At 41.3% G+C, this 22,437-nt stretch overlaps 1 protein-coding gene across 1 annotated transcript in view; it reads right to left on the bottom strand.

Annotated features, from left to right (window-relative positions):
• Window positions 1-3,320: 3,320 nt before the first annotated feature.
• Window positions 3,321-22,437, bottom strand: part of si:ch211-186j3.6 (neural-cadherin) — a 96,132-nt gene continuing 77,015 nt past the window's right edge. The window contains exons 24-33 of the mRNA XM_023299979.3: window positions 21,265-21,392; window positions 20,954-21,081; window positions 18,043-18,166; window positions 16,618-16,801; window positions 16,226-16,392; window positions 13,721-13,985; window positions 12,893-13,076; window positions 10,587-10,837; window positions 4,984-5,138; window positions 3,321-4,366 (exon numbers count right to left, since the gene is read on the bottom strand). Of these exons, the coding sequence (XP_023155747.2) occupies window positions 3,800-4,366; window positions 4,984-5,138; window positions 10,587-10,837; window positions 12,893-13,076; window positions 13,721-13,985; window positions 16,226-16,392; window positions 16,618-16,801; window positions 18,043-18,166; window positions 20,954-21,081; window positions 21,265-21,392 (2,153 nt within the window). The 3' untranslated portion in view covers window positions 3,321-3,799. The remainder of the gene's footprint in view (window positions 4,367-4,983; window positions 5,139-10,586; window positions 10,838-12,892; window positions 13,077-13,720; window positions 13,986-16,225; window positions 16,393-16,617; window positions 16,802-18,042; window positions 18,167-20,953; window positions 21,082-21,264; window positions 21,393-22,437) is intronic.

Genomic DNA, 22,437 nt, shown 5'->3' with positions numbered 1-22,437 from the left:
AAAAAAAGTTGTTTATGTTTTTGCAGAATCCAGTATTACTCACTGGTTGGTCATTACATTTTGTTAGTTTGATTTCACTGTTTAAAATGATGCCACCTCTTTTCAGACAGAACCTGTGACAATAAAACAATACAAAATTTTTAGGTCCGTGTTAATAAAGCACTTAAAGCTTTAAGTATGGCTAAATGCTTTTTTCAAAATTAAATATATCACTCCTTAGGTGGTAGTGGCCCCAAGTTCGGTAAAGTTGGAAAGATATTCACAGATTCGGACTTCCAGCATCAATAACTCGTTAGATACAGGTTGTCAAAACATAAACGGTGCCTCTTTCCCATTGTTGCAAGGCAGACAATGTGCTACAAGCCCAGTTTTATCAAAAGTAGCTGTCTTTCAAGCTACAGGAATAACATTGGTGTCTATGGAGTGAACAGGGTCCATCTGCAATTTGCAAAACCACTGCAACAGTAAAGAGAGACAAATATTCAATAACTTCACTCTTATACATTGTAGTGTCACTAAAATCACTGCAGCCTTCAACTGGCTCCTGTTGACAAAGTGTTTTAACAGAAATGTAAATGCTGTAATTTGATTCTTTTAATGAACCATGTAACTTGAATGGATGTGATGCTGGTGTGACCACAGTGCACACGTCTGATGTTGCTCACAGTGGTCCAAGGGACGCTCAGGAAGTTTGTGTGTTTGCTCACACTCAGGAAAAATTAGAGGGAACATTACAGTCCCTTCCTTCTTTTACAGTCTCATCCTTAAAATGCAGGACTAACAGGCTGAGAAACAGTTTTTATCCATGGTCCATCAGACCACTGAACTCAAAACAATAACGCACAGTGTCACTTTTAATAATGCTGCTCATCTCCTGCTCATATTCTATTTTATTGCTTTTTATTTGATCTCATTACCTCCTCACTGCCCTGTATGTATCTTGCCTCTTTTGCATATGTTGGGATTCTTATTATCGTTTTGCTTTACATGTACATTCAATTTTATTATTTATTGTTGTTAATTTAGCTTGTTTCAATGCACTGTCCAGTTGCAGCTACTTATATTTTCATCATGCCCCATGCATGATGACAAAAAACCTATTCTATTCTATTCTATTCTATTCTATTCTATTCTATTCTATTCTATTCTATTCTATTCTATTCTATTCTATTCTATTCTATTCTATTCTTACTTGTTGTTTTACAGTGGTGGAAACACTGTACTTAAATTCAGTTTTGAAATAGTTGTATTTCATTTTACTTATGCTACTTCTCAGAAATGTACTTTACTTCACTGCAAATATTGGACCACTATAGTTACAACTTACTTTTCAGGTTAAGATGTGACAATCTTCTAAAACACAGATTAAATGAGATTTACAACATTTTTTGGCTTGTGGTCTAGTTTATAAAAGCCGTGTCTGTGAGTGAACTCGTCACTCATCAAGACAGATTTTCACACCAAACTTCTTTCATGGTTTTGTTCTCGGCTGTTCAAAGACAAAATGATCCAATATTTAACAAAAAAGCAAAGATTGGAGAAGAAAACATGAAAACAAATGTGTGCAGCATCCCATTTGTTCATAAAGTAGTTAAAATGATCTCTACTTCAACCAGCTATGCAGATGCTTCATAATGAGGGATTAGTATTAAGTTAATCCAATCCAAAAAAGAGTTTTCTGCATTGTGAGTGCTTTAACTTTTTAGATCTTCTAAATTTTACTGATTAAGCTTCTACAGTAATGACATGTTTTCAATTTTATAAATTCATGTGCAATAGAGTAGTTTTACAATGTTGTTCTGAAATTTTTACTTCAAATCTCAATTTGCTGTTGGTCCAAAATCTGCAGCAGTTCTTCTCTTGCGCTGACATCCAGCGACTGTGAAAGCTACAGCATAAGTTTCAAATGAATTCTCAACTAAATGATCCATTCTGTTGGGTTTCTCGACTTATTTATTAGGGTTTTTTATTTATAATTGCCCCTCAGGTGCCGCTGCAGTTTGTTGCTGTGACCATGCAGCTGCTGCCTGTGGACTTAGAGCGTCCTCTTATGGCTGAAAGCTGAATTACATCCACTGCAATAATGGCTGGATGTTTCTCCACGTTATCCTTTATTTATTGAGGGTAATTTTGCTGAGGGCAATGTTGTATTTTTTAACAACATCGTTCTCAGTCCCTCCTGAAGCTGCAGGATTACACAGTCTGCTGGACAACGAGCAGCAACACTGCGGTGGTGATCACGTCATATTTATGAAGCCAGAGACCTGGAAACAGGTCAGGAGCCACATTTACCCTTTTTACTTTTGTTTTTCTTTCAAATCTAGACCATTTTATGCAGCTAATTACACTTTAAATAGGAAGAAAGACTGCAGGAGTACATGTAAGCCTATAGTATCTGCACTACATTTAATAAATGCAGTAATATTGGGGCTAAATTGTAATTCATGATAGCAGAGATAACCATGAACTCATTCAAGGATAGATCCCACTGTGGGAAATCCCACTTGTGAGTGGAGACTAACTCTGAATGTAATGAGCTGAAGGTGGTGCAGGAAGCTCGCCAATAGGTGGCAGTGTGCATTCATGCAAGATATTTCCCTCTGCAACTGGATCAAGTATAATCCAGTGATAATAATTTCTCCATACAGAAGCAGACGTACTGCTCAGATGCAGTGATGACGTACACCAAGACTCATGAATAGAAAATGAATAAATGCAAAGCTCCTTAAACACCTACAGGGAGTTTCACCCATCCTTTTAGCCTCTTATATCTCTTAGCGTGATGTTTTATGTGAGGTGTGCAGACAGACCACATGCAGACATCAAGACCATCAGCTGCATGCAGCAGCTTTGCGTGCTTCCCAAGCGGCTCGCTCCAGTGTCACAGTTGTTTAACTCTAGTAATGCCGGCCAATTAAGTATGATGTAGGGCGGTCTGCTGGGACCTCCACACTTCGAGTTCATACTGGAGACTCTCCGAAGCTCAGGTCAGACAGCTACAGGCTCCAAACATGAATGATTAATCCCCAAATTGACTTTGTTCTTGTCATCAGAGGCTCTCGTTGCTGGTAACAGTTAGCTCAATAAGACAAGAACAGCTGTTCTAGATTGTCATGAATGTTGTCATCCTTACAACATGAGGAACAGAGGGAGACAATTAAACCATACAGGTCTTTTTCATGTGCAGGTAATAAGAAATCTTAACAACATCTTGCTATTTCCAGCCAACTTTTGATGATGAAAGTTGGCTTGAACTTCAAAAGCGGAAAATTTGAGGATCACTAACGCAAACCGCTGTTTGAACAAGATGGAGTTTGAAATATTATCAAAGATATTCATTTATTTAAAAGGAAATAGATAATACAAATGAAACAAAATCATTTTGTCACATAAATGATTTCATGAGTCATTAACAGCAAAAAGAATCCAGTTATCTCATAGGAAACTCATTTGCCGTCGTACTTGTAGACATTACTCTTGAGTTTTATGACATGAGAAGTTTTGACACAGGGCGCTTCCAAAAAGTGCTTTCTGTGGAGTAAATACTGTACAGTGCAGTGCCAAGTAAACAATACATCACATCTGATCATTCATTGGTAAACATCTTTTATATCAAAGAACATAACTGTTCAAAGTTTCATCAATACAGTACATTTATAGCAGACTTCACATAGACCCTGGGCAACCTCCCAGTCTCAAAGTATTTCACATTTAATTATCTCCCTTTGGATTTCCACCACCGACTTCTGATTAGCGTTGCTTTTTTGCAACCTTCGGTTCTGTCTCTCTGAGTGCAGCCTCACCCGCTCTTCTCACAGTTCAGCTGCCCTCTGCTCTCCTTCAGTTTGTCTCTCTGGCCCTCCGGAGTCTTGGAGTCTCCTCTTAAATCGCTCGCCACGGCTCGGAGGGTTTTGAACCTGTCTAGCCGGGTGCTCTGGGCCGCCTGAAGCCTGACTTCTGAACCCTGAGATGCACTGAGGGAGCTGAGGGAGCGCACCGCCGCCAGGCCGCGCTCCTTGCTGGAGGGGCGGCGTGGCGTGGTCATGGTTCCCAGCTCCTCCGGGTGCTCCATGTCCCTGATGACCTCACACAGGTATCGGGCCAGGTCCTGGCTGGAGAAGGAGAGGGTTTTCTGGGAGCGGCGGAAGGTCAGAGGGGACGGCAGGGTCTCCGTCTCCGAGGGGGGGATGGCCAAACGCAGGGCGATGGCTGCGTTGCCGTTCCCATTGGACATACCCACCTTGTTGTTGTCTTGGCTGAGCTTGGTCTGCGGGTAGGAGATGATGCTCTGCGGATAGCTGTAGCGGAGAGACTGAGCCGGGCTGGGCTGGAGGGAGCGCTGCAGCTCCACCATGTTAAAGGCATTCTGAAACAGAGAGGAAAGCCGAGAATGAAAGGAAAGAGAAGACAAGCTACAGTTATTCCCTTCTGTGTAATCTTTTCTGGAATTTGAGAGATAATGAAAAAAACACTGAGACATGACACCAGTCTGAGCAACGTAGCTCAGCTAATGCCTCTGTGAGCAAACACAGCCTTTCTTTAGGCTAAGACGAAGATCCACCAAGTAGGAAGAGATGTTGGCAACAACAGCAGCATTGATCAGCCAAGTAATTAATTGTCTGATAGCAGAGATGGGGGTGGGGGGAGTGCTATTACCAGCACTATTAAAACAGAAGCATTAACAGCTATTGGTGTCTACTTGCTTAATTTCAGCTAATTGACTCACATTCCTAGTATCTCCAGGGAACTGATATTTATTTTTTATTTCAAAGCACCAACAAACACACTTCTCTACCAAATGCTAATGCTCGCTGGTTTTAATTCCTGTCCTTATTTGTACATCCTATTTTTTTAAAAGTCCCCCAAAATATAGCGTGATGACATTTAGAATACATAACCGTGAAGTGAGAACTTAAACCAGTGCGTGCGTTTAGTGTTTTTTTTACTTTGCCTGTCTAAATGTCAGCATGTGTATATTTTTACCTGGTCCTGCTCCCCTCCACCTTCCTCGTCGTAGTTGAGCACATTTTCTCGGATGTCCTCCCACTCGCCGTGGTGTGCAGACACATGGTACACACCCTCCTTCAGGCCCTTGTGCCTCCTCCAGCAGGAGTAGAGAAACAGGCCCAGCATCAACACTGAGGGGTGCCAGAGAGCAGGTTAATGCAGCAGAGAGCACTCTTGCATAATTAAAATGAGATTTTGAGGGGAAAAAAGAAAAAAAAAACATCTTTGGGTGGAAATGAAATTGACAACGTGAGCGGAAAGTTATGATATAAACACTGAAGTTCTGGCGAAGGAGAAGAAATGTAAGTTTCCTCAAATGTAACATCATTGGAAATGAATAGGAAACGCAGACTGCTAATACGTGATTGTAAACTGATTTTCCATCAGACTGATTCATCCTATAAGGCCCATTAGCCGCACTCACTGTACAGTTAAGACATACTAATGGAACGTGCATGGAAACAGAGGCACCACCTTTTCCACCTATTCCCTTTGATGTTGCTTCTCTGTTTCCTGTCTTATCAAAGTCCGCAGTTCCTCAGAAACCTATTAACTGAATTTTTACTCCTCCCAGCTTAAACTCAAAGCCTCAGTGGCTCGGCTTGAACGCAGAGAGGAATGCTGCGGAAGCCAAGCAGGAAAGGTCCTAAAGCATACACATCAATCACAGCTATTGTGTGCTGAATTATACAACATGCTGGACTGACCTTTAAAGTCCATTAATCTCAACCAATATTTTTCTCCCATCTGCCATCCCTCTCCCTCTCTTTTTTCTTCCCCTTCCTTTGCTATCTGTTTTTACTAGTTCACACTTTGACTCTCTTTCTTTTTTATCTCTGTAATTTTGTTCTTGGTCTCTATATTGGAGCTTCTGTCTTTCCTCCTCTCTTCCTCACTCATTAAGTCTCTTACTGTTCCTGTTTTTCAGTCCCTCTCTGGCCTCTGTCTGGCCTTGGCTTTTATCTCTCACACTAGATGGGATCCATTTCAACTAGAATAGTTTTATATGGTGCGAGCTAAGTATCAGTTTAATTGGAAATCTTCTGAGAAATGCAGGGTAATCACATTAGTCTGGATTTTTAAAGTAATTGCTTTCGAAAGAGAATAATGCACCAACGACTCTTCGGGGGTCACGCTAGCAGGTAGGTAGTCATAAACAAAGACAGAAAAACATCTCCCTGAGAGCTAATCTAAAAACAGAAAAAAAAATGTTATCTCAATTAAAAATCATCTGTATTTATTCACTGCCTGAGACGACAACGTTAACTCCTCAGCTGCTGGACTTTTCTGTTTTCTAAGCTGCTCCCCTATCAGAAAGAGAACCGTGAGGCATTCCCACTTGATCCTCAGTATGGGGTGGAGGGGTGAGCCGTATCGATCAGCTCACCTGGCCTTCTTTCACTCTTTGCACCCTCGCAGAAAATACGAGAATCTTGATAAGATCCAATCAGATGCGGGCCCTCAACCCATCCTCACCTCCAGGGGAACCTGCTCCGAGGTGCTGCCTGCAGCCTGCGCTCACCTGATACTAAACACTAAACACACCTCTAGTCACAGCGCAGTGGAGCTGAAACCTTCCACCGTGCACACACATGTGCAATTACACACAGCTAAACACAGGTTTCCTTGTGCATCTACAACCACTACCCCCTGGAGATGTGTGTGTGTGTGTGTGTGTGTGTGTGTGTGTGTGTGACTACATTCCAGTGAGATCAATATCACTCAGGGAGGAGAACAAATATCGCAGTCATTCATCAATCCATAATACTGCTGCCTCTCTGCCCTCTAACAGTTACTACCAACAGGGATTTTATGATGTTAGCCCGGACCAGACTGTGCATTATGAATGATTGTGGAGCAAATTGCAACAACACAGCTTGATCACAACACTTAACCCTTTCGCTGTGCGCTGCAGTCGGAGGTTAATGGCGACAGAAAGAAAAAAGAAAAAAGTGAGCCACTTGAGTGAAAGATAACAGGGAAGTGATGAGTGAGCAGACGGAAATGAGACAGGTGAGAAATGAGTGAGAGTTGGGAAAAACATCATTTATTTATACAGCTTTCAGGGAGTGAAAAGAAACAGGCACTTTACAGAAGCGTTTGGCATCCAGGACCCATATGGGAAGCTAATTTCTTCCATTCATCAAAAACAGAAAGTCAGATTTGATGCTCGACTAATGAGGATCGGTCAGACATCAGCTCATCTGGCTCCGTCAATAACGCCGGCTGAACTCGCTCTCTGGTCGGCCTGTGATGGCTTATGTAAAACTTAATAATGGATGATCATTTTAACTTTTAATGCACGTTGAGGCAGAGTCGGAGTCCCCCTTTAATTTAGCACCCAGCTAGCAGTCTTGCTTAGTGCGGTGAGCATGCAGCATGCCGGTGTGTATTTATGGCAGCGGTTCCTGCGGTGATGAGGGTCATCGTTAAACAGCTACATCCTGTATAACCAGCTGTTCATTAAACTCAAACACCGGATTCATCTCATTTACACATTTGGCAAATAGGACTGCAGATCAGGAGGTGAAGTAGTTTCTTCTTTTTAAGTTTCAGAAAAAGATTTGTTTTTCCCTTTTTTTTTTCTCTTTCCAGGGTGTGAAAATGTAATTACACCCACCAAAGAGTGCTCATTCTAATCTGAATTACATAAAGGGCCAGTCCTTGATTCTTGGTGTGGAGAAAAAGTTTGAAGCTCTGAATATAAATGCCTCATCTGCGACCGGGCTTCAGATGGCCAGCACCTTCTTTTAGTTAGCATGCGGGCAACACATGAATTTTCATAAATGACGCCGGGGCCACATTTCATCATCTTTGAATTCATTATCAAATATTGAAGACTGCTTCATATGTTTCACTCTCAAGTGTCACAATAACTGATGTCCCAATCCTTGCCACATGCCCTGGAGGGAATGTTGAGTCAGTTAGAGAGGCAGGGACAGTGTATTGAATTGCCCAAGCGTTTTATAAGCCCGCCTGTGACAGAAAGACTCGTAAACAGCTCTGTGGCCCGACAGAGCAAAGTGAGCAACGATATGCAAGCTACTCGCACACAAACATTTTGTCTTTCCATCTTTGTGAGGACCAGAGAGAAAAAAAAAGAAGCTACAATCCCTCCAAAACTAACACAATTTACTCATCCCTTTCCTCAAACCTTAACAATGAGTTAAAGCGATCGTCCATCTTTTTTTGACACTGTTCTCCAGATATCGATGCATACACATTTAAAAAGGCCCTGCTGGCAACAGATGTGGGTAGATATTGAATCTTGATCAGTTTAGATCTTAACGCAGCTTATGAGACCAGCGAGCACGCAGTTTTATTAGACTGATACAGGCGGGCCAGTGTCATCGCTGTTAAACTGGTTCTAGAGAAGAAAAACATTAGCTGAAGAATCCATTAGCTGATCGGTTTTGATGGATGATCAAAAAGTTTCCCTGGTTCATTTCAGCTTTTCTCTGTTATTTCTTGTGACACTCTGAAGTGGGTATCCTCAGGTCATGGATAAAACACTATTAAAATGCAACCCCGGAGTTCTGGAGAATTTGATTGGCATTTTTTCATTATTTTCTGACATTTTACAGACTTAATGATTCATTCTGGATTCACTGAGAGAATAACCAGAAGATAGATCAATAATAATAATAATCCTAAAAACAAATTAGTCACTGCCTTATTTATGTCTTATTTTTTCTTTGTGAAAACTTTCCCTTGTAGTGTTTTCAAGGTTCATCTCAAGGTGCCGTACTTCTCAGATCACACTGTAAATGCTTAGCAGTAAACACGTATTACAAATCAACACAACACTTCTTACAATTTCAAACAGATTCACAGTTGCAACTTCTTTTGAAGCCAGAAGCCACAGCTGACCTCTCCTCATTGGACCTCTGTCTTATTGACTTTTACTTTCAATGCTGAACGCCATTGAAACTTTCTGTGCTTTCACAAAAAACCAAGGCAGATGTTCCACCTTTCAGACCCCTGGTTTAGACGAAAAAAAACCCACATCCAAAATATTATTTTTTAACTCCTACGTGCCTGGACAAGGTTGCTCATGTGTGTATTTACACCTTCTCCCTTCAGTAATGCTCGACACGCAGGCATCAAGTCTTAAAGCTCCAAACTTCAAAATTCAGTGGCTGAGTCTCAGCAGGCACAAAGAAAAGACCACATAGCTCTCATCTCATAATTATTGATTTTGAAGATTCTGCTCTTCACCTACAAAGCAGTCAATGGTTGGTCTCTGGTATACATTTCTGAACTTGTGACCCCTCATATGTCAGAGTGCAGTCTCAGATTATCCGATAAGGCTTCAAAAGGAGCCTTTTTTCAGCGAGGGCCCTCAAACTCCCACACCTATGAGTAACCAGCTCTGTTTTACTTCAAATTATTTTCAAAAATCTTCCTTTTCAGAAGCTTCCTTGTCACCACTCGGTTATAATTAAATAAACTGAACATAATGTTCCTATTGATGCCTTCATCTGGTGCTCTTATTTTGTCTCATTTATCACAGTATGAATTGTTTGAAGTGATCTTTTTTTGAACACAAATAAGAGATAATAACGTTGCTCTGCATTGTGCAAGACTGCAAGCTGTGCTATTGCTGGGAAATGTGCTGAGAGACTGCTTGGTTTATATGTATTCACAAGATATGTCATAAATTATTAGTTAGATTTTTTTCCCCCAACACAAACTCTCATATTCAAGCTACGCCTTTAACCTGCAACCTACTGATTCTAAAGCGTAACGCTGAGAGTGGCTCTGATGAATCATCTTTACGACAGACTTCAACCTAAATCTAACCCTTATCCTCGAATCAACCGAGAATGACCAGGGGACGATAAAAACTGTCCCATTGTCCTGACATTGGAGGTTTTGCTTGTTGTGTGTGATGATTACAGCTCCATCCACTGTACATAACACTGAAGTGCACAATATGGACACATTTAGGTTGACTTGGGAAAACAGAAATGTGGAAGGAAAGACAAAAAAAAAAAGACATCAAGGGAATAAAATGAGTGGATGGCGGGATATAAAATAAGTTGGACAGATAAAAAGTAAGGCTGTGAGTGAAATTGACTTCTGAAGACAGAGCATAACATCGGAAGAGACAGGGGACACAGAAGTGATGAGAAATATAGAAAAACGCATAAAGAAACCCTCCGATACTCCGGGGACTTTTACAGCTTCGCCATGAATCACAAATTAAGACATACAATGTTTCTACTCTCCCTGCTTCTCTTCCAGAGTAGATATTTGTTTCATGTTTCCACCAAGCCTCCCATGGTGAAATCACACCCTCGCACAACTCAGGAGATCAATGCAGCCACAAGATACGTGTGTGAGCAGATTCCACAGAAGTAAACAAGGGTGGGAAATAAATAAAACCGTGGTTGTTAGATAAAGAAAAAAAAACATAACATAATGCAGTAATTGTACCGTGACAATGACAACAAACACAAATCAAAGGATACAACGAGATGAAAAAAGATGCAGACGCACAAAAGATATTAAAAAACATGAGATGCTGACAGTATGGGGTTACCACAGGTAGAAGAGGACGTAGTCGATGTAGCTACCTAGAAAGGCCATGACGCAGATGCTGATGGCGAACATGGAGCTCAGGCTGAGGCTGTTGCCGTCCTCGTTATGGAACATGGCGAGCGTCACCTCGCAGTGGCGTCCCCGGTAGCCCTCGCTGCAGTGGCACGAGTAGCGGGACGGCGAGTGGGCCACACAGGTGCCGTGGCGACAAGGCCGGCTGGCACACAGCGTGTAGACACACACTTTGCCCAGGGAGCTCTCTTTGGTCATGTGGCCTGGGGGGCACCTACATGGAAAAGACGCACGGAGTGTAAAGCAGAGAACAAGACACACTTGGGAAGCTGTCAGATAAAAAGAACACTGAATTCTACCGAGCTATGAGACCTAAGCTGACAGTGTAAAAATACATCCCTCAGGAGTTACACCTCTTATATCAGATTCAAAGATATGCTCTTTGAAAGTTACAGTGTCGACTGTAACTGAGGGAGAAAAAAAACAAAAAAAAATAAAACAGAAAGAGAGATCGAGAAGCTAAAGATTGGCTTTGCAGTTGTAGTCCCTCAGTATATTTGTACAAAATATCCCTGAATATCGTTCACTCGTAGCCCCCTGCTTCTCTCTGCACTTTGTATCCTGAGGCGGTGCAGCAATTACAGAATATGGATGTCAGAGTCCCACTGGTTGGAGTCTTGAAATCACAGCCAGACTTAGTGGTCCTGCAGAGTTTAAAGGGGGCAGCCGAGACTCTGACAGTCACTGCTGTTACACACCATTCTCTCAGGTTGACACACCATTAGACACACTGTGCAGCAGGGGTACACTCAGGCTAGCTGCCCCCTGGTGGACACTCTGCCTGCAAGAGTGCTGCAGCAAACTTGGACCACATCATTATGTTCTCTAAAATGCACACACTATATGTGCTGCCTGCATTAATTACAACATGTTTGATTTTATTTTTTTTAATATGTGAATTTCTAAGTCATAACTACTGACTTCATTATTGACTTTTTTCACAGCAGATATTTTGAGATCCTACTTTTGTGCAAACTGGTTCATTGTCAAGACTTAGTGGGACCCAGTCATCAATAATACACTGGTGCTTTACTAATATTTCATTCTTGCCAGTAATTTATCATTGACCAATACAAAAGTCTTTCACTTTGTAATCAGCTATCGATCAAACTCTGGAAGCCACGAGTATTTTTACGTTAATATGTGCCAATATATAGTTAAAGTCTCTCTCAGGTCATTGATTAAAAGTCATCTCTGTGTATTAAAGTAACATATTCTCTCCATGAAAATGACTCCTTTCACAGCAGCTCACCTACATCTTAAACACGGTAAACTACTCTACACTACACAATGGCAAGTTGTGATATTGGAGTAATTCAACCATATATGTTCAAACCAGCAACCGAATCCGAAAAATAATGATACTAAAAGCCAAACCCTAAAAGTTGACAGGATTGGTTGCTTAGGTTTATCATGTAAGAAATCCAGGAATTTTGAATCCATGTTTTTTAGACTGCCATCAGATCACAGCAGTATCAAGGCAGAAACTCTCAGTCATGGTGTTGACTGCTTATTCGCTCATCTCGCATATAAAAAACACCATATGAACATGTTAATAAGGTAAAAAAAAACAACTTGAATTTCATCTGATTTAAAGTACCTGCTGAAGTTGTCCTCCAACAATGCAAAGACAGGCCACACAATCCCTGTGATAATGTTTGCCAATGCACTCTACATTGCTGCCTTGTTACTTTTATATTTTACTTGCTTTTTTAAGATGTATTTCAAATTGTGACTATAGTTTGATTTGTCTGCTTTCCATTTTTCACTCTTAACATGAAGCACTTTAAGCCGCATTCTGTGTGCACAATATAGTCACTTGGATACATGTTGTGAATTGCCATGCTGTTTTCCCTGACATATTGTATTTTTAGACCAATGCACCTGCAATCTGCTCACTGAAGATTGGTCTTCTTTTTGTCATACGTTGCTTTGAAACCTCATACAAATAAACGCCGATTGCCAGTCCCAGTTCATAGCCGATGAATGATAGTAAACAGCTTTCAACCTAGAATGTTTTTTCACATTGCAAATCAGTTACTTCACAGTTAAAGCACCTGCTGTAGTAAATCTATACTGCGCCACTGCTCAGGTCTTTACATACATGCAATTTACGAATTGAGTGTCAGCGTAACTAATTTCATTATAAGCAAGGCTGTGGTGTGCATTTCTTGTTTCTCAGATGTATGTGTGTAAATATGTGCAGAACACGCCTGCACACTCTAAGGGTTCATTAAAATGGATTATTTATCCTGTATGTTTACTGCACCTGCACTCGTGCTGTCTCCAGAGGTCCACGCAGACCAAGGGAGGGGAGCAGTGGTGCTTTCTGCAGGCATCTGAAGAGCAGCCGACGGAGACACCCTGTGAACTGACCACTTGAAGCCCCTCCGAGGGCTGCTCCCAATCGAGAGGGATGAAGCGGCCGTTAAACCTCACATCTCGCAAACAGCCTGGTGGAGAAGGAAAGCGAGAAAGAGGAGGGAAAAGAGAGTTTACAATACCAAAAGACACACTCAGACACCAGTCCTCGGGCAAAATCTTTTATAGACACACATTTACACCGCGGCAGGGGTGTTAAGTGAAATACGCAGACACACATGCAGTAACACACATCAACAGACTCCTTGACACACCTGCAGACCGGTGCACACGTGTGCTCTCACGCAGGGAAACACACAAACAGCCTCGGGCTAAGCTGTCAGCATGAACTTTTTTCTTTTTTTTTTCACAGGATATTTTCTCTGCTGGTTAGTTTGCTCGCTCTGTGGGAAGCACGAGGTCTAAAACATCATTTAAATACAGATCAGTGTCACTGACTCACTTTCTCTCATCTGTTTGAAACTAAGGCAGAAAAATACCTTTGGGCCAGGTTGTGAAATGCACAAACCCCAGTAAGTGGTAGGGGATAAAACACTGAATCATTTGCATGTCCAACTGTGTATTTTACTCCTTTGAGCATGTGTTTGCCCATTGATTCTTTCACACGCTAGCTTATTTGTTAATTTATCGATCATCGGTTCTTTTCTAAGCTCATCTAACAATTCATCCATTATCGCTCATTCAATCTCTTTCTTGCAGAACAGCAGCCACCCACCAAGGAAGCTCCTGTTGTGGCCCGAGGGAAAAGAGTTTCCGAGCATCACCACAGAGGGGTCAATGATGATCTCCTGACTCTGACCGGGCGAGGCTGTAACCTCCTGCCGTCCTCCACCTCCATCCAGTCGCAGGGTAAACTCTCTTCCATACCGATCCAGCTCCACCTCATGCCACTCTCCATCATCCAGGCGACGGTAGGGCAGTGTGACGTTGTAGTCTCCGTCTCCGAGGTTGTAGAGAACAGACAGCAGACCCCGAATGACCTGAGAGGAAGCGTGACAAAAATATTTTAATCTTTCGCAGCAGCTCCATGTTTGAAGTATCAAAACTCCACTACTGGAGACTTTTTCACTGCTGTGAAATAAGCTGGTCAGCTTTGTCATCAGCTGCAGCAACACTATTTGTGTCAATGAACATTTCAGGGTCTGAGAATAAAACTGCAAAACGGGGTGACACAAATTCTAGCTGACTGACAGTGTGACAGACCTGGACTCCCGCCATATTGTGCTGTGCTGATGGGCGAAAACAGGTCTTGAGCATAAAACCTTAGAAAAAAGAAAGTAGGCCAGCTCCTGCAGCGAAGAAAAGCCACTGAAGGTTGGCCTGGGCAACTATTGTATAATTTAACTACATGGACAAAACTCTCTGTGGTGAACATTCCTGAAAAAAACTGGAGGAAAATTTCAGTGGTGAAAATTAATTCAGCAATTTTGCAGCCATTGATGCTTTGCAGAGATGCCACATAACTACGTGGCAGAAACCGGAGTTATCCCGAAGGGAAGGTATACAAGAAACAACAATTATCTTCAGCAGTTAAGGATGAGCGAACACAATGGACTCAACCAATGAGAGGCTCCCATAACTGCAGCTTGTACATGTCCAAAGCTTAATTGGAAACAGTGGGGCAAGATAATTCACATTCAGCCCAGCCTGCATTAACTATTGCTCCCTCAGCATGGGCATCTCAAATGAGCCTCCCCTACCGGACACACACACACAGTAAAAAGCTGACTGTACCCTCCCCGTTACCTTACCCTGCCGTCAAGTCCACAACAAAAAAGAGCACAGGACTCAATCAATAGTCAGGAGAAAATCTGATTATATAAACTTTTCTGCAGCGCCCCCAGAGATCTATGCAATCACCATTAAGTACAAAACGTTCAAGGAAATGTCTGATGTCTGAACTTTCACATTTCAAATGAAATTTAATCTAAAAAAAAAACCCACCTCTGACTTGTGAGTTTTACTGTTTTTAGGAATTACTGGTCTCTGACAGTACTGTGGTATAGGCCAGAGAAGAGTTTCTTTCCAGAATGCATTAGATAAATGTTTTCTTTACAGAGACACCACACTCCTTGGAGAGCTGCATGCTGTTTATACCCAGCTAGCCCCTGGTAACCTTTGTGTGAAAGTGTGGTTATTTATTCAGTGTGCACTCTATCCCATATCTACCCTTCAGAAAAAAAAGGGGCAGAGAAGCAGCCTTTTAAATTAGAGCCTGTTGTCGGAAAACACACCAGGCTTGAGCTCAAGTGTTTCTAAGAGCTTTGAGACAACTGGGCTGAAAATTCCTGAGTGTGCTGCTGCAGACAGACATCAGATGCTTTATACAGCTCACCAATTCAGCTCCGGAGAGGGTTTCGCAGCCCGCATACAGTAAAGGCTACAGCCTTTTCCTTTCCCTGTCACTTTGGCGAGGCAACAAGGGAAGAGGACAACATTGTTTTTTTCCTCTTGTAGTGTAAAGACCCAGGGAAGAACAAGAGATGATGCTTTAAACAGTGTGGTCTGACAAATAACAAGCACAAACTCAAAGACAAGATGTTTTCAACGACAGACCAGCGGTGTGGAATACAGCGGAACAGAGACAGGTTCACTGCAAACAGGTGACCTGTGACTTAGCCAAAAGTGACAGTTCTAACAGAGTCGTTTACTTCCAGGTGCTGTTCACACTCGGCCTGTCAGTCAGTGAGACGAAAAGCTTTGACAGTAAACACTGGCTTCATATCCACTCAGGAAAGTGTCAAGCGGGCGAGGCTTGCTATTATGGATGAGTGTGGCAAACTTCACTGGGTGTGAGCACCGTTTCTACGCCGGTTGTGGCAAAGTAGCCAGCATGTATGCTTCCAAACCATTAAGTACAGAGCAGGAGATCTGACCTTCTGTTATGGCGCACACAGTTGCTCTTTTGCAGTTCTGAAATGTGCTTGAAAGATTAACCAGAGACAGAAATAACCTTGAATAAAAGGCCTAATTTTTTTAAATAGCATCCTCTCAATAGCGCCATTCTGCAGACTTACTGAAAGACCTTGTTGACAACATACATATGTCAATCACCAGCCTCCTCAGAATCCTCCCATATGTCTCCAACCCTGATATTACTCACTCTCAGCCTGACAAGCATTTGCAGCAATCATTGTCTGGGCATAATCACCATTTTAAGACACACAAACAGGACAATTGCAGCTGTCAAGGTGAAGGAGAGTGACCGTTAGTGACTCACCTCTAAACGGAGGTATTCATTCTGCTCCTGGGAGAGCATGCTTAGGATGACGCCGGCTGCAGCCCTTGTCCGAACCGCAACCTGGACTTTGGTGTTTCTCGCAGGCAGGGACCACATGAGCTGCAGCTGAATGTGGCTCCGGCCATCAAAGGAGAACTCTGGGGCCACTTGTCAATCAAAAGCACACAAGGCTTGTTCAATTAATTCAAAAGTCTAATGGGAAATACATGAAGATATCACAGTGGCGGGGAAAAAAAGCAGTTTGTGTAAGGCAAGGTTATCTTCCCACAGCAGCAAGTTTCCCATATGCTTTGTACAATTTGATATAAAGCAGACTGTAGCTTTCCCATGAATACATCGCTGCCAATTAAAAAGCAATGCCGTGTGCTTACCTTGATCACACTGAGGCCCTATAAACCCTCTTTCACACAGGCAGCTGAAAGAGCCCCACTCCCCGTGACAGCGACCCCTCTTGCCACAGGATGGAAGCGCCTCCACGCTGGTGCAGTGGCCATCAATAAGAGCACAGCCCGGCAGAACGCTGGAGGATTCAGCCGGGGAACCAAGGTCATATAGCTGAATGGAAGCAGAGGAAGAACGGTAGAAAAAGAAAATATGAAAAGGAGAATACCATGGAGAAGGGAGCAAAATGAAAGGGTTGACGTCTCTGTCCTTCCTGTCCTAGTAGATTAATGAAAAGAAATGAGATTGCAGACAGAGAAGTATGATTAAACGTGTGATAGTATAGATTTACATCTCAATTGGGACTTTTTTTAATGATATAATGCATTTGGGGCCCTGCGACAGACTGGTGACCTGTCCAGGGTGTCCCCTGCCTTCGCCCGAGTCAGCTGGGATAGACTCCAGCCCCCCCAGCGACCCTAGTGAGGATTAAGCGGTGTATAGATAATGGATGGATGGATGGATAATGCATTTGGTGCGATGTGTCACAGGGCAGAAGGTCATGGAAACAGCACCATCATTAGCAGTACTTATTATTTGTACATTCAATACATTTATCCAAGTGCTTTATTAAATATATGTCTTCTTTGCTTTTCATTTTATGCTGTTTTATACTCTAAAATGAAAAGTTGAACTCTTTAGTCCAAGTCACTTGTATCTCTTTAGATGAGGATTTTGCATTGAAATTCATTTGGTTTGCAAAAATTATATGTTACTATAGATTAACCTACAGAGCAATGCATGGCAAATTACATTAAAATCTGCTTATACATTAAGATATTAAATATCTGTACTTTACTTTTCTTTTTTTGCTGTTTTATACTCTAAAATCAAGAGTTGGAAAGTTGAGTTCATGTCACTCGTAACTTTTCGGATGAAGATTTTGCATTCAAATTCGCGTCATATTTACAAAATATGATATGCTATTTTAGATAAAACTACAAAGCAATGCATAAAGGAGATAAACATGGAAACACTAAAACAAATTGCATGAAAATATGCTTACACATGAGCACATTAGCGAGAAAAATTCACCAAGTTAAAACTTAGCAACCCAACATCCACTCACGCCGTTCTGAATCACAAGCGGTACTTTTGTTTTTGTCCAGACAGAGACTGAATGAGACTCGAAGAAAAAGTGATGAGCGAGCAACATCAGCATTCATCAGATTTTTCCAGTGCAGCCTTGAGGTCAAATTTACATTCTTATTGAAAACGAGTCTTCCATCACCTATGTGGCCTGTCATCCAAAAAGGTGAAAAAAAAAAAAATAAATAAAGGGGTACAGCATAGCAGCCTATTCATCCAACCAGCTACATAGAGGCCTCATGATGATGTGGGCGTAGTAAACTTACCTTGCTGTCCACGAGCAGGTTCCTTATACAGCCGGTATAGTGTTTGTGCTGCAGCTGGGGGTATTCGTATGATATGTTCTCACTGACCCCTCCCAGCTGCAGTACATAACTTCCATTCAGGTACCTGGGAATGAAGAACAACGAGTGAGGAATGCGAGCGGAGGAACACGAAACAACAACAAAAAAAAACCACTATGAAAGTTCCCAAGGTTATAATTCAGCACACAACTCTTAATATGGAGAAACAAAAAGCAGGCAGAAGAAGAAATGGAACGCAGACACACACCGCATAAGCTGTCAAGGTTAAAATTCTTATTTCCCCTCGATTTTTGCTGAGACTTTCATTACTTTTACTGCTTTCTGACAACGAATGTGACATCTTATTATTGTTCTTTCTCCTTTATTTTGAATATATGCGTGACGGGTAAATTCCATTTGTCCAAAGCAATCACAAACACAAAATGATTCGCTACAGCACCCCCGTTTTTTTTTTACTTCAAAAGTGGATGCAGAACATGATAATTTTAGTATTTTAACTAGGGAATTTTCTCTTTCGTGGCATAACTATTCGCACCTCCCGATCTGTAACTGAAGTCACACCGTAAAAAGGGTCTTAAAATTTACAAGTTATTACAGAAAATGGCAGTGGTAAAGCTCTTATGTGCGTTGTTAACTCCATAAACTCTTGGCTTAATTGTACAGCATCATAATGAGCACGGCGGCAGACCCAGACCACGACGGCAAACACAGCTGTGATGAAGCGAAAGCGGCTACTAACAGAAACATAGTCAAAGATTAGCTGGTGTTTTAAGGATTATATCGGTGGATTTCATCAACGGTTTCTTCCCTCCCAAGAGGACAACCTGCTACATTGAGCAACTGAACATTGCGAGCCTGAATCACTGATTTCATTTCAACAAATAATACAGCTTGTGCATAAACACCATCTCAGATACTGTTTACTGAACATGAGACATGATGCATTTTTGAATATACTGTAAAATAATACTGCAGATTATGAAGATATTAGCCTTTGAGGAAACATGGGCTGATTTCAGTTTGTTAAATATTACTTGAAGGGAGAATACAACACTGATGATGATTTCTCTGGCTGCATCTTCTTGTATTTAAGGATTTACTGCTGTCTCTGCTATATATTACCAAAAAAAGTAATGTAAAAACACTACTTTGGGCTTCAAGAAATTGCAATTTTGTATTTGTGACAATTGTTCTGAACTCCAAAACTCAAAAGCAGGTTTGACAAACTTTTTATCTCATAAAAATCGCCAAAATTGTATTATTAGTCAGAGCCAGAAATTGTTAAAACTGAAAAAATCATTGGATTTTCTTTACAGCAGTCTCTGAATGATCTGTGATGTGAAGTACCCTCGAAACACTTCCAACATCACAATATATCATCAAAATCACTTTGTTCTACATGTTTCGTTTAAAATTTTGCCAAAAGTAAATCGTTAACACCGAGCAGATTCTGTAAAAAAAAAAAAGAACAAAGTTCTGGTAAAGCTGTTAGTGACTCAGCTGTAACCAACAATCACATAAGCAAAATTTCTGACTTTACAATTTCAACTTTTTGGCTGAACTGCAGGCTGTTTTTACACAGACTGGATAGAATGGAAACAAATTAAAAATATATGTAGTAAAATATCTATAGCATGTTACCATTTCTTCCAGTACTGGTAACACCTGTGGGCACTTGATTGCTGATTATTTTCCAGATTTTGTACAATACACTATCAAACTAATGCAACTTTTTAATGTTTTATTGCATTCTAACGTTGCTATGCTGCAACCATGAGCCTTGATTGTGCAGGACTCAATACTGCAGTAAGAAATGAGCCCACTGGGAGAAAAAAACACCCAGAAACTGCTTGGGGTTCAGAGGGCTAATCGAAAATGAGTAGACAGAATAATCACTACTAAAAATAATTGCTAGTTACCATCTTCACTAACTTTGAAAAGGTATTGGTGCGGCCTAGTAGCTGAGTGGTTGGAGTTCATACCATCTGAGCAGCAGGATCATTTGCTACATGACACTTTGCTGCTCTTTCTACCTGATTCCGTATCTCTCTATTGAATAAAAGTGAAATCCCAGAAACTAAATCATTAAGTAACTTTTAAAAGGTCTTGATTTAAATGTTACAGTCCCTAAGGCTTCATCTAATCTTTTAAAATCCCAGTTCCAGCTAAGAAATGCAAGGAAATGACCGTGTTGCTTGATGTTGTGTACATTTTGCATCAAACAGCAGTATTAAAAATGTCACCGGTGAGTTCGGCATGCCAATAAATAAACCAAAGCATCTATCATTAAAATGCTACCAGCTACTCGTGTTTGGTTTCTTATGGACAGTTTCTAAGCAGGGTTGTCACACTCTACATGACAGCATGTATTATTTAGAGTAATAAAAACTAGTATCTAGTTACTAAGCTGGTAAACAGTTTTGTTTTTTCTTCATTTTCATTTTTGACAGTATTGGAAACTGCTGCAGATATGAGTGCTAATGTTCCTCTCCACACAGGACTGTTCAGCCCTGTGGGAGCATGGGGCATTTAGACAATGTCCCTATAGGCCATGCAGCGTTTTCTGCTTTAAAAAACAGCAAACAGAACAAAACCTTTGTGGATTAGTGCAACCACAGAAACAGAACCCCAGAAGGCTCTCTGGGGAAATTCTAAACCTTAATTGTTGCTTACTTGGTTCAAAACAAATGTATACTCGCTTATTTATGTGTCTACTTATGTGCCCACTTGTTATTATACTGCAAAACATATTAAATACAACTTTATGATTTATTCCTGGGGGCTTCACTGTTATTGACTTCCTTTCTTTTTTTTTGTTTGTTGTTTATTTGTGCAGTTAGTCACACTTGTTTCATTTAATTATGGATCTTACTTGTCCCTGTTGGGTGTGACCCCACGGATTTCACAGGATGAGCGGTCCTCTGTCATCGCCCAGGAGTCCACGCCTTCCGTCTCCATGACAATCGCACTGGAGCATCGATCCAGAGTGAAGCGCACTTCCTTTAAATTGGGGGAGAGCAGAGAGAGAGAGAGAGCGGTCATCACTGCTGCAGGGGTGGATGTGAGTATGCCTCTGCCTGGCACTCTCCTAAAAACTGGAATATATTCTGATCTGACACCCTGTCTGTTCGCAGGCTTTAAGAGAGACCGACATGCAGTGAGATTCGCATTAATGTCTCTTACTTTGCTGTTGCTCCTCACATCAAGGCGATGCCAGCGTCTGTCAGCTACACCGGCATTATTCGTTAACTGGAGGACCAGGGTCCCAGAACCGTGGTTAATTTTCAGGCTGGGTGTCCCACCAATCAGCTCTGAGGACGATAGTGATCAGAAATAACACTCACTACTCCAATTAAACAAAACTATAACAGAAAAATGACATCTCTTACTGATTTGTTGAATAAAAATAAACAGCTTAATTTATAAGCACAGACAAAGTGTAAAGGCAGAGCCAATAAAAAAAAAAAAACAGCTGATGAAATACAGAGGGAACAAAAAAGGCAAAGGAAAAAGAAGGCAAGATGCAAATAACCTGTTTGCACAGGCACAGGGAAACAACCCAAGGGACGTATGAAAGTATCTCACCTCAAAACAAACACACAGTAAGAACAAAAAGAGAGGGTGGCAATACAACATAAGCCCGCTATAGCAGGAATCTCAAAGACACCAGTATTAAGGTTATGGAAGACAGTTAACACATAGATGGCAAATGGAAAATAAAAGCCAATTAACGAGTCAGTTCATCCAAATTACTGCTCACAGTGAGCGTTGTGGATTATTCTTTAATGATGACATTGTTGTCTGAATATGTCTGTGCAGATTTTTTTTGGTCAAATCTCATTCCTAAATGGTGTGAGCCTCACAAATGAGATTGAATTCACCTTTTTCAGATTGAGGTGGAGGCAGAAATCTGGGAGAAAGATATCTTAGAAGCTGAACAAAAGACTATCTGCATTGCTGGATCCCACCAGCAGTGAATTAGGAAGTGTGTTTGTGTGATTCCGTTGAACCAATCCATTGTGTAAACTACAAAACTGTGGGTTAAGAGAATGGTAATTGGAAACTGTATGTATTTATGTGTGTGTATCAAGACAGATAATAGCTTCAGCGCTGACATCAAAATACACCATTAACGCTGGGTTTTTTTTTTAATCCATCATTACTACACACACATCATTATTACTTAAATCTTCATTGTCATCATCATAATGATTTTAATTCCTTTCACCAATTTTCTTCTGCTCCAATAACCGAGGAAATCACGGTCATTTAAAAAGACGTCACTGCCCATTGCACCAACAAGTAACATGACTCATCGTAGTAATGAGGCTCCTTCAAAGTTTCTCAGGGCATGTA

The sequence above is a fragment of the Amphiprion ocellaris genome, chromosome 3, assembly GCF_022539595.1.
Source record: "Amphiprion ocellaris isolate individual 3 ecotype Okinawa chromosome 3, ASM2253959v1, whole genome shotgun sequence".
NCBI lineage: Eukaryota > Metazoa > Chordata > Actinopteri > Pomacentridae > Amphiprion > Amphiprion ocellaris.
Note: the sequence above shows the minus strand (reverse complement) of the source record. Positions and strands in the feature narration are given on the sequence as shown.